General features: G+C 35.8%; 1 protein-coding gene across 5 annotated transcripts in view; it reads right to left on the reverse strand.

Annotated features, from left to right (window-relative positions):
* Positions 1–1129: 1129 nt before the first annotated feature.
* Positions 1130–12986, reverse strand: part of PCGF5 (polycomb group ring finger 5) — a 94688-nt gene continuing 82831 nt past the window's right edge. For 4 of the 5 annotated variants that reach the window (XM_063405652.1, XM_063405650.1, XM_063405653.1 and 1 more), the window contains 2 exons: positions 12773–12832; positions 1130–10642 (listed from right to left, as the gene is read on the reverse strand). In XM_063405652.1, coding sequence (XP_063261722.1) covers positions 10595–10642; positions 12773–12832 — 108 coding nt within the window. In that variant the 3' untranslated portion in view covers positions 1130–10594. The remainder of the gene's footprint in view (positions 10643–12772; positions 12833–12986) is intronic. The other variant, XM_063405654.1, reaches the window with a different exon arrangement.

The raw sequence follows: 12986 nt of genomic DNA on the forward strand, positions 1-12986 counted from the left end.
CAATTCAATTTCTGTTTCATAAAGAATGTAATGACATCATGTAGAACCATTATGTAAAGTTTGGGGTTTTTTGAACTGAGTGACCTTAAGTCTCAAGAACAATTTTAGAAGAAGGGAAAGTATTAGTTTGACCTTTGACAAATCTGGAGGTCAAATATCCCATGTGACAAAGGTCCAAAGAAAGCCATTGAGGCTGCAGTGCTTCATCTGCACAGGTGCCAGAGCAGCCAGTGGTGCTCTTACCCTGTTAACAGCCAATTGGTAATTAACAAATCCTATTTAATCACATGTATGTATTGCAATGTGCTACATATGCCTTCACATTTTGTGCTCACAAAAGAAGCAATTGTTTTTTTCTGCTAACATGCAGAAGGATTTTACAAGAAGATACAAAATGTACTTTGTCTGAGATCGTTTTAGTTCAATCACCAATCCTTTCTATTATTTCCAAATCTGAGCCACATCTCAGAGCTCATGTGGTGGTATTGGAGGTTTCATAGGAGCATCTCAGATAAAAGGTGCAAGTTCTCTTGAATAACAGGGCTCCCTCCACTGTTTTTCTTTGCAGTAGCTCAGTATATAGTGTGAATAATGTTACTTCACACCAAGGGCTCACTTTTAAGGATATCCTCTACCTTCCAATTTGCATACGTTTTATTTTACACTACCTCAGAGTTAAAATAACTCAATGCCATAATAAAGGTAAGTGCACAGAATAATCAAACCATATGAACTCAAAAAACATCAAAAAGGGAGAGAACAAAAAGCAGTGAAATTAGGTTAAAAAAACAAGTTGCAGAAGCTCTATGGGATTGTTTTTTCCTTTTTTTTTTAAAAAAAAGCCTCAAGCACACAGTCACACTGTAACCCACCTGGTTATATTTTCAAATGGGGTGCCAAGTCCAGACACCTTTAATGTTAGGCAGAACTCCTGAAAATTAATGGTAGCACTCTATGACAGTAACTAGAAGGAAATCAGGCCATGTGAGTACCTTCTGTTTTTTCTATAATGAATAATATTACTGCATTCTGTTTTCTACTCACACTTCTGTGAGATTAAGATTAAAATGATTAAGATATAAAGCTAGCAAATGTTTTAATTCAAATATTATTACAAACTAGAAAGAAGTCGGATAAAACAAGAGATTTTTTTATTGCACAAAATAAATTATATAGAAACAATGCAACAAAACAACTCGTATTGTAGGCTGCACAACAGATGTTACAACATGAATATATTTATTGCTTTGAGAAAGGAGCAATTCAGTGCTAGTAAGCAGATTAGTTATACTTCTTGCTCATCTAGATTTTTCATAAAATTAATCCAGCTGGGCTAGAGGCATCTTGCAGCATACAGGTCAGGCCAAATTGTCATTTGTTATCAACCATTACACAGGTGCTGTAAACCTTGACATTAGCATGGAATATGCAATTTAATATCATCAGTACCGAGCTGTACAGGTAGTTCACTATCAGAAATATCATTTCATACCAGATACATTTATACATAAGATTCTAGAGGCCCATTCACAGGATTTGCAGGAACTGTTGTTTCAAAATAAGTCTTGCTTACAGATGTTGATGCAGATTTGAACAGGCTTCACCCTACATCAGGAGGCACGACCATGGGGTTTTGCCAAAAAAAACCCCAAGTACCAGCACTTCCCATCCCTAAATGGAAAACTGATCCCTAATGCTGACTCAGTTATGTGTCTCATTTTTTCTAGGGCCACACTCAGATTTGAGATTAAAAAACTCCTCACATTCCTTTGGTAGAACTGGGTGAAACTTACAGTGCTTTTTAAAGTACTTCAAAACACAACATATTTGGTTCGTCAAAAGATACAAGCCTGCACTACTGGCATTGCACTCAGATCGAATGGATTGTAAATTGCTACTTTGTGGACCCTGAGATGCTGATCCTAATGAATTACTACAGAAATTAGCTCTTAACAGAAATTATAAAAATGGACAATGTTCATGTAATAAAACATATCAAATCCTGATCAACTGCAAATCTTTGTGAAGCATGAACATAAATGAGAGGATGCCATTTCAAGTGTTCATAATTTGAATCAAATTCTCTCCCAGTTTGCAAGAACACAAGCATTTACTCAGTTGAGTTCCTACCAATGAATTCTACTGCTAGTGTACACACTCATTATTGCAAAACTTACTTATGAGAAGGTTAATATAATAAGAGTAAATTTAAACAATATTAGTCACCCATGAAAGGAAATTAAGTGAGGAAGTGGGAAGTCTGGCTTATTTCACGTCTCAGCTACAGGGATAATTATAGAAAGTCACTCCACTGAGGTCAAGCTGAAGAACTTAACTGAGCATCAGACCCATGAATTAGATCCCTGTAGAATCCCACAGAAATAAGTAAAGAGATTCTGGATTGTGCACTAACATGTACACAAACAAATATGGTTGCCACTCTTTATTATACTTCAATAAAATTCTTTACTGTATTTTTTCTTCCCTGAAACTGTTAATGCATTATGATGAATCAAAATACAGCTGAAAGTGAGGTTTCAAATAGCTGCAAAATATTACAAGAAGTGAATTATTCTGAATTTAAAAAATAGTATTTGTACAAATTCTCAGAAGCTTTAGTGATGCACTTAATTCCACACATGTACCCAGCAGTAGTTTCCTTTGAAGGAAGGGAAGTATTAAACTTGACTAATCTTGCATGCTTTTTCATCCAGGGGACTGTTTATTACACACTCTATGTAAAATTCTGTCATCTTATAAAAATGTTAGTAATTATAGTAAGATTCAGCTAAACAACCAGATATACCCTGAAATGTCTATGGAAACACAAATGGTTAGCATTTTTAATACTTACTATGAAGTAGAAAAGTTATAAGGCAGGATGAAGCTAATATCAAAGATGACAAACAGCACCACAAGCCTGTGTTTTGCAATTGCTTTCTGATTGGACACAGAATGTATTACCATAGTCAGATACAACCGATTCAGGTGAGAAATGCATTTAGCCCAGCTGTATTAACCATACAGCTTCACACAGAATAAACATTCCATAAATCACCAGAAAATGCATTTGAGCACAAAAAATAAAAATATGTAAGTGATTCTCTAAGCAGCATTTTGTTTTCTTTTTTTTTTTCCAAAACATTAACATAGATAGATATTGGACTGATTAAATATCTACAAGTGCTTTTCCTTTACAAAAATACATATATTCTTAATAGTAGGATAGACTGTCATTAACAATGACCTGTGTTTTTTTCACTTCAATTTGAATGATTTATAAGCTAAATTTTACAACCACAAAAAGGTTTATTTGTAATAGGATGTTATCACTTTTGACAAAAAGCTTAAAACATTTTATTTTTTAAAACAAATTAGCAACTTAAGATCACAATATGCTCTATGAGCTCCTAAGTACTGTGAGGGCTGCTTTATTAAAAACTGGTAACTACTGATCAAATGCAAGGAAGCATTAGAACATTATTACTGCTCACCATAGGCTCCTTTCTTTTAACTTGGATCACAGCTTATATAAGGACACTTAGGCCCCCACCCCCAAAAAATCCATTGAGAGTAACTCTGTATCATCTATTCAGTAGCCTGGAACATCCAACAATTCAGGCTTTGCATTAATTTAAAAAAATGCAAAATACTTTCAATAGTTAAGTCTGCAATAAGGGAAAAAATGATGCATTGCTTCATGTTTATGCTAAGAAGCTTCTATTAGAGAAAAAAAAGATCAGTATGTATTTTTAATGAAATCTTTCAGCCAGCTAAATAATTATATTGACCTATTACTGTCCAGTTTAGTTAACCACTATCCTGGAAAAGGAAATCAAGATAATTTGGATTTTTTTATTCTCTGTTTTATACTGCACAAGTAAAATAATCACTTCTTACTAATCAATGGTCTCACGTCAAGGACAGCAATGCCATTTGCTAAAAAAATAGCTATAAAAATCTGTAAAACTTACTTAATATCTTCTCATTACCCTCCAAATCTGCTCTTTCCACCTTCCAAAATATCACTGAACTATGACTAGAAACCCCAAAAGTAGCTTGGTGACTATTTTGTGCTTTGGAAGGTTTACAGGATTGACAGCACACTGAGTTTTTTGTTAGTTCACAGGCCAGGTATAGCAGACACATCAGTAAATGCAAGCCTTTGTGCTTTTCTTCAGGAACATCAGCTAGGACTCCGAGCTACTCTGTTGACTCAACCTCAATGCTATTCCTGTTGTTTCTCTCCTTTTCTAATTTGGTTTGGAAACTGCTAGGTGTGCCTAACCCTTCAGCTTGGTGACCCAGAGAACTACCACTGGTTCAGTTTTGCTTGTTTGGCTCCAGGTACCTCTTTGACTATTCAGGCACTCCAGGAAAGTGTCAATGTCACACTCCAAGTCCATTTCTGGGTGGCGTTACCTTTGGTATTAAATAGGCCCCTTAAAACTATTAGGCAATCAGATTATCCATAAAAATAGTTTATTTTTAAAAAACCCTAGTTTTTAAGAACAAACTAAATATCTGACAACAAAGACTAATTTTAAATCAATAAGTATGTGATATTTTTTCAGTAAAAATGGAGCATGTTTCATTTTACCACATCAAAATTCAGGAGACAATAGGAACAATATGTACCATACTCAATATAATACAAAACTGAATTTTAAGAGTAGAATACCATTATAAAATATGTGCCTTGCACTTTGACAATAAACATCTTCATTACAACTTCATTTGTAATAAAACCCTCAGTACATTAACTAGCAGCAAAACCATTTTACTGTGCAGCCATTTCGTATATTGTATAGTAACCTTCTCTCAGCTCTTTGCTTTCCACTGAGTGTCATGAGGAAAAAGGAAAATGCACAGTAGTTACTTCTGTTCACCTCATCCTGTCAACTGTCAACCATGTTAGAAGCATTTCCTAAAAATACACGTAAAAGTTACTTCAAAGAAAAGTACCTAATGGTTCAGAAAAGCAAGCAAAGTCAAACCAATGTCTATCTTTGGTTAAAATTAATGTAACAGCAAAAAACTACCACTTACAGACATTTTTCATTCCAGAATTTCTCCTCCATCCTGAGCTTACAGAACTTTGTCTCCTTCTCCAAATACAAAAGATAGCCTGGACATTTCTACCCATGTACAGAGCTCTTCTGCTTCACTGCCACACTCCAGGACCACAGAGACCTAAATTGTAAGTATTGCTCACTAGAGAATGAAACAACATCCTTACTCAGCTGTAGTGGAAAGCTACCTGAATGCAAAAGATTTATGGCACATGCCTTGGATGGAAGAATCTGTTGGGAATTAATTAATTAATTTCCTATTCTGGAACCTAAGGTTTTAATCTGATCTACAGTGTAGACAGAAGGTAGAAAGGAAAGCCAACAGGTAGATCTGATTATGAGGAAAAATATTTAAACATTGTAAGACCATCTTTTAAAGGACATTCCTGCAAGGGATTCCAGCTGAGGTCTGAAGGTCAGACAACCCCTATGTGTCAAAATCAGAGGTAAATGTGCAGTTGGAAGTTTTCACATTTCCTTCAGGGGAATCAATCCCCTTGTTTCTTGGAACTCATCCTGGAACACAGTCCTCAGGGATTGCAGACGACAATCCCTCCTCAAACAAGTGTTTTTAGCTGAAACCCTTGTGGAAGCATGACCTTGCTCAAACTGGCTAAAAAGGGTTGAAAATGCAGTGTGAAAACTTCGCTGAAATCCATGAGAGCTACCTGATAAATGAAACCTGTGAGCTGACACCTCATGTACAATTTCACCTTTTTAAGTCCTTCATGTTTTGACTTTTGGGTTGGAAATTGGGTGGGGTATGGAATGGCCAAAAGGCATGCAAAACTTAGAATTAATTACAGGAGGGAGGGTGCCTGGTTATACATTTTAACTGAGAAAAATAAGAAGTCAACAAAGCATGAAGTAAAATGAGAGGGGAATATGCAGCATGATATATGCATTTTTGTAGGAAGCGAAGAGATGCCTTCAGTCTACCAGATTAAGTGAAGAACCTGGACCAAGCTCTTGGATAAGGATGTAAGTCTTAATTGCCTTTACACTTTTCCAGGACAAAAATGAGTTTGATCAACGAATGTTATCAACCAGTATTTTATGTAGCCCCTCTATAAACAAGGCTCAATCTATTTATTTTGAGACTTAAGACTGGTTTTGAACAGATACCTGTTCTCTAGTATTTCTACCAGACATAGTATCTGGCTGAGCTGGATGCTATGCCTTTTTTTGCAAGTCCTCTCAAGAATGATTTTTTTTCTGAGAAGTGAATAAATAAATACCCCTTGTCTTCAGTTACATAAAAATGTAAAAAACCCACAAACAATACAAGTCAGTGATTGGTTCAATGAAAAGACTAAGCCATGGCCTATTTTTTTAAACAGCAAAGAAGGAAAATTTGTTTAGTTCTCTCACAAAGTCATTTATAACAGTTATTCATGGGAGAGATGAGAGGAATCTCTGGACCATTATTTTGTCTGTCTAGTAAGAGCCTAGCTTATATCTAAACGGAATGGGATCGATCTCTTTTCTCCTGCAGATACACTAGAATGGTTTGTGATAAGAGCAGAAAAGTCAAGTCAAATTGCTGAAACCTATGGAGAAAAAAGGACCAAGATCAGGAATTAAAGAGTTCCTCATGCAGAAAATGGAATATTTTCAACATAAAAGTACTTCTTTTAATACAATTTCTACTGAGATAGGGTTGTTTTAATTTTAATTATCTAAAAGAACACATTTCTTTTTATCCTTTTTCCCATGAAAGCTTCTCAATAATTATGTTTATGATATATTCTTGCTGAAAATATTAAGACCATAGATAAAACTCAGAAGCAAATATTACCCTGTCAAATGAAAATAATGGGCTTAAAAGGTATTCTGTATTAGTAATCAGGCACTTCACTTTGTGTAACATTTTCAGTAAAGTCAAGATAACACTTCTGTAATTTTTCTTTGCATAACTGCAAGCTAGCTGAGTGTGCACAATACATTTCTTGCACTGCATACTCCTAGGACCCAAATCCCCAAAGCTTTCATGTGAACAATGCCTACTATAGTGATGAGTCACTTTAGTTACTGCAGCAATCTTATTTGGTATTTCATTAAAAAAATCCTTCACAGGACTAGGCCCTTAGCTACCAGGAGTGTAGAAATGCATCATGGAAGATACATTTCTTGATTAATCATCTAATTCAATATTGTTTGAGATATTACAGGATCTTGTTTCTAAATTCTAGCTTACTGCTTGTTACTAGATAAATGCAGCAACCAGCTATGCTCAACACAAAGTTGTTTATGATTTTCATTACTGAGTTTTTCACTTCCAGGGAAGAAAACCCAAGCAGCACCAAATGTGCTAAATAAGGGACAACAAGGTTAGGTAGTAATGTGGAATTTTTTAGGTCCCTCTGCAGTTAAATACTGCTAATATGGGAAAGTCATAGAAACACGGTGGCAGCAACACTTATTTTATATTCCTATGCTTTACAAGGATGCAGTGGTGACACTTTGTCATGGAAATGCTCAAAAACTGTGACTTTATCCAGGCATCTGCTCTAGCACGGCATATGGTGCAGTCTGAAGGGAATGCCTAGGTACTCATTTCACTTTATTCAATCTTTGGCACACAGGAATCTGCACATGCATTCTTATATTCCTATGGTGCTCAGATCCTCTTAATTGGCACAAATTAATTAAATCTGTGTATCTGTAGGGACATGGCACATATGTACTATATGAGTGAACATTTCCTGTAAAGAAGGCAATGCCTGTGTTGCACAAGCTGCCCAGTTAAGATATGTATTTCACTGGCACTTTACTTTTACAAAGACTATTAAACTATAGCAGCATTCAGGCACCATGCCATCGAATCAGAAATGCATCAAGTGTAGGTGATTGGTTCATGTGCATTTAATGCCACCATTTGCAGCTGGGAATGTCGATTCAGATCTGTCAGTATTTTCCATGCTTAAAATGAAGATTTGCCTTCTGTAATCTAGCTTTAACTTGCATCAAGAAAATACTAGGAATCAAAACCAACATCCAACTTTGATTGAGAAAATTCACGGTTCTCTGAATTATGAATACAGGAAGTTATCAGTCAAAGAAAGCTTCTATTAGTTGCCATTCCAAAGCCAAGGCAAAATAGTGCAATTCCAAGGGTCCTGTTAGGTGGATGGATTAAAACTTATATGTTCCTGTCTTTTTAAAACAAGTCTGTTTAAATTTTTTCAAAATAGCAAACACAATTGTTAAGAAAAAAATTGTGCCCTGAACCATGCAGAAATTATACTTAAGCATCCTAGCATTAGTTTTGTGATAAACTGAAACGGGTGTTTTACGTCAAATCTACAGTGAAAATTCTGGTATAAAAACACATGAAATATATAAAAACTGTAAGGTGTAATTTGTCTGTGCATGTAAATATTTACAAATAATATCCTATTACTACTGTACAAAACAACTGTATATACTAAAGAGAAAAATCATTTTCAATCAGAAAGCATGCTCTGCTCTTCCAAGCTGCTCCATGAGATGGACTTGTACATATAAAAGAATCTGTTTTTCCCTAGAGACTCTGCAGAGAAGGGCCCTCCCTACAAGGAGTATCTTCTTTCTGTGAGTAGCGTGTCACAGAGTGGGTGGGTGAAAGGATGTCTGCTCCCTGCAGCCAGCACCTGCACCCCTGCCTGCTCTGGGGCAAAGCAGGGCCTGTGCTGGCAGCACACTGCAGAAAGGGGCAGCAGCTGCTTCCTGAGCTTTTCCTTCCCCACTTCCACTGGCACCTGCACAAGAAGTGCAGCCTTGACCTGTAGTGGCCGGGTTCCTCAACAGACTGCTACCGCCAGCATCTCCATTTCTGCCTCTCATGTGGGCTTTGGAGTGCAATGGTAGGACTCAACCCAACTGCATGTGATTCCTCGAGTCATCCCTGTTAGAACTCCTAACAACATCAAAGGGGCCAGATTTAATCCACAACACGCTGATTTCTCCTACAGAACACACTACTGTACATGAACATAAACTTACAAAGGAATTACAGCCTTACATCTATCTTTTGTATTTGATCCCAAGAAAGAATTTTCACTTTGTCTGGCTAAGAATGATCAGTTCACTCTACAGTAGCTTGTGAAAAATTGATGTGGTTCCTTTTTGCTGTATGCAAAAAGCTTAAAGAAAGTAAATAGCTATCTACAACACTGGCAGGCATGTACTAAGTAGAAATTACAAAATGTGACTAACAATAAGTATCTCCAGAGAATCTGATCAGAAAAACTCAACTGACTTTTAAGCAAAGACAACAGAAGACAGAAAACATACACATTGCTATGCTCCCTGCAACATTACCAAAACCCCCAAGAAACATCCCACACTAGAACCATTATGCTTGCAATACCTAAGGCAACAATCACTTTTTATCCAGCACTACCAGGTCTTAGGAAAAAAAAGATGACCTGAACAATTATTTTGGTCAGACTGCTAATCTTCAGTATTGCATTACCTCTAATTTTATGGAAATAGTTTTATGAAGTGATTTTAACTAATGAAAATTTCTGTAATGAATTCTAAACTCCAGATAGTCACAAGAGATACAGTATGTAATTAAAGCTATATATTATTTTTGTCTTAGCATATTATAGGCCTCTATAAACATTTCCTTTTAAGATTGAAAAATGAAAAGTAATAATTATGAAAAAATTTGCCTTGGTCATATTTTTTGTAGCAGAATTTAGTTATTCCATAGACATTTATATTATTTTACCTTCATTTTCATGGAGGCTTTATTAGAAGAAATGTAATCTGACCAGAAGCCATTTTTCCAAAAATAGCTAGTATCCCAAATTCCAAACTTTAGGGAAACCATCGGAAAGTGCAATCACAAAGGCTGCAATGCTTTTAAGCAATATTAGCAATTTAGAAGATTTAAATTTACTATTTTGAATGATCATGTTCTACATCTCTTGTTCAGTGTAATCTTCATTCACTGCAAAAGGACTGTTGCACACTCATGAGTGAGCTATACCTGGACCCACGAGAACCTTATCAAGGAAAAGGTAGTGGCCCAATCACCACTTTTCTATATATATTTTCTATACAAAATATTGTCAAGGTATAATCCTTAATCATTTTTACAGTACTCTATGATTTGAACAACAATATTCAGTAAAATAGTAAGTGTGTGAAACTGCAACACCACATGAATGAGCACTCTGCCATTTTGCTAGTGTAATCAATATTAGGACCAGAAAAATTTTCTAACACGCAAGCAAAAATATTCCATAGGTTTTGAGTCTTGACTGTACACTTCATGATTTTGGCTATGATTTGCAGCACACTCTTAAGTACACAAATATCTTATGCACATTTCAGTAGCAGAATGGCACTTGGCTTGCTCTAATAGAAACAACAGAGATGCAACTGACAATTTTAAGAAAGACAATGTCCTTATTTGCATGCTGAAATTCTGGCTGTGTCCCCCCAATCCAGGCACATCCATTCATTGTGCAATCTGTCGATGGGTAAACAAATAGTGCAGGATTCATCTCAGTGGGATCTGGCCCTTTGGTCTAACCGAAGTCAATTCTAGGTCGATACTGAAGTACCATAGGGTAAGACTGAAAACAAGCAAGGGAAAAACAACAACAAAAATAGACAAGAAAGCATGAAGACATGATTCATAAACAATACAAAGAAAATGCAATTAAAGACTACCTTAAGAATAGCCACACCTTATCTCTATGACAGAGATATATGATAATTTATACAAAATAATTCCATTCATTTCAACAATTAAATCCATCCCTGTACTTCAAATCTATTAGCTATTTGTCACTGATATAGTTTCTGTATCTGCTTTTATATATTTCAATATTTACATTTTATTACATTTACACTTGGGAGTGCTCAAACAAAGTCTTATTTCTCTGTTGCTGTGCTTGATAAAAAAGCAATCTTGACATTTTATACTTTCTAAACCAAAGTATATTTACAGGTGATGTACTTTGAAATTTCTATACAGAGGTTCCATAGCTAGACTATAAAAAATGGTCAAACTGCTGTCAGCTGGTTTTCTGAGAGATGACCTTCTCCCCCAAATCAAAACTCCTTAACCTTAGATCTAATGATAATTTTTTATCGATTCCTACTGAAAACAAACAAAAAAAACAACCCACAAATCAGCTTCCTGGATCCCTAAATTGGATAGAACTTGTGGAATGGAAGGCAAAAGTGGATGGGTTTTGTAAAAGGGCTGTAGAATACCTTTTACTCTACATCTTACTTTTCAGTTTGTCAGCATTTGATTTGTCTCAAGTTTTTTTCAACTTCATTAGCATACTGGATACTTTCTATAGCATAAAACCCTGGCAAATCTCATTGTCTCAGCAGCTGTATGGCCTTAAATACCTCTCTGCCTTACAACAGAGAAACAAAGCTAACTTAAGTTTCTCTTAATTCCAAATTTGGAAGTATAAAAAGTTATTACAGAAGCTATCATTAAAGCCAGAAACATTTTGATTCATCCTTCAAATGCAACTGAGATCAAGAAACAAATGTATAGCTCCAGAGACCTACAGGGTTAATAAACTTTCCATGCCATGGTAGTGAAACATCACCAGAACTAAATGTGATTACACTTGCAGGGGGTTTACAAACTGGAGTTCAGAGAAACCACAAGGTAAACCCAGAGGTATTAACAGTACCAGGAGTATTTAGGAGAGAAGACAGGGAACACCATGTGTAGTCTACATGTGCAATTAACAAACATGTATCATAAATTACTTAGTCTCTGATTAATATTTTCTTTGCACAGGACATGACTACCATATTATTTAAATGCTGTTTCACCTGGTTTTGGCTTTGAGTATATAAATTGTCTCTAGAAGTGTGCTGGTCTAATTGGAAGTGCACACAGGCAGAGAGAGAGCAATCACCACACTGAAATTGCCAAGTAAACCAGTGAGGCTCAGTGTTTTAGCAAACAAAATCACAAAACTGTACAAATCAAATGCACTGTGCTGGGACAATTCTAGTTATTGAAGGAGGCATGAGTGCAGTAGTTCACTTCCATCACTAGTGGGGAGTGACCCTCTACCACTAGCTCTAATTTTTTACTCAAGACAAAAATAATATTCCAAAGTTGCAAAGCAACTTTCAGAAATCAGTTCAAATCAAAACTCTCAATGAGGAAACTGAAATACTGTTTCAAATACTATTGGGAACCAGACTGAAACTTAGAAATCAGCTTCAGTTTGCAGATTCTGGAGGTTGAGCTTCTAGAGATAATTCCATTTCTAATTTTAAAAATGTTAAAGGAACAGAGTTTAGAAAAATCTAACTTTTTTTACTCCATCAGAAAGGACATATGAATTTCCATAAACAGATGAACCAGTGTAGTCTCTTAATTCACACTCTTCATTTTTCATCCCTTGCCAGTGACTGCCCAATGCTGCTTAGTTGGAGGAATGAGATAGGGGGAGGTAGATAATACTTTGATTTGGATATCAAGCTACAGAATGATATCTCTCAAAAAAATCACAAACAAAAACTGGCCTAAGGCAAAGTAAAACAAACTCCTAAATCCTTTGAATGAAGTTTGTGCTGCAGGAATGAAAATGCTCAGGCCTCGCTCACAGAGTTTTAGCACTTTGTAGTGAGGAATTATGAAAACTTCACAAGTTCAGTTACAATGGAGGTGCTGACAGACCTCAGTGACTGCAGTATGCACAGTCGTGAGTGCCTCTTACCTGATAGAAAGTGCCATCCTGAGAGCAGACTTGCGAAGATGAGCAGTTCTGACACCGAAACTGCGAAGGAGATGATTTTCTGATCAGATAAGAGGCATCCACAGCTGGACATACACATTCACCCATTTATTGATTTTTTTTTTAAAATTCTTAAATGTAAAGGTTACAATCAATTTACTTATTTAAAAACCAGAGAGACTTATTTAATGAATAA

Source organism: Prinia subflava, chromosome 9 (genome assembly GCF_021018805.1).
Source record: "Prinia subflava isolate CZ2003 ecotype Zambia chromosome 9, Cam_Psub_1.2, whole genome shotgun sequence".
NCBI classification, from domain to species: domain Eukaryota; kingdom Metazoa; phylum Chordata; class Aves; order Passeriformes; family Cisticolidae; genus Prinia; species Prinia subflava.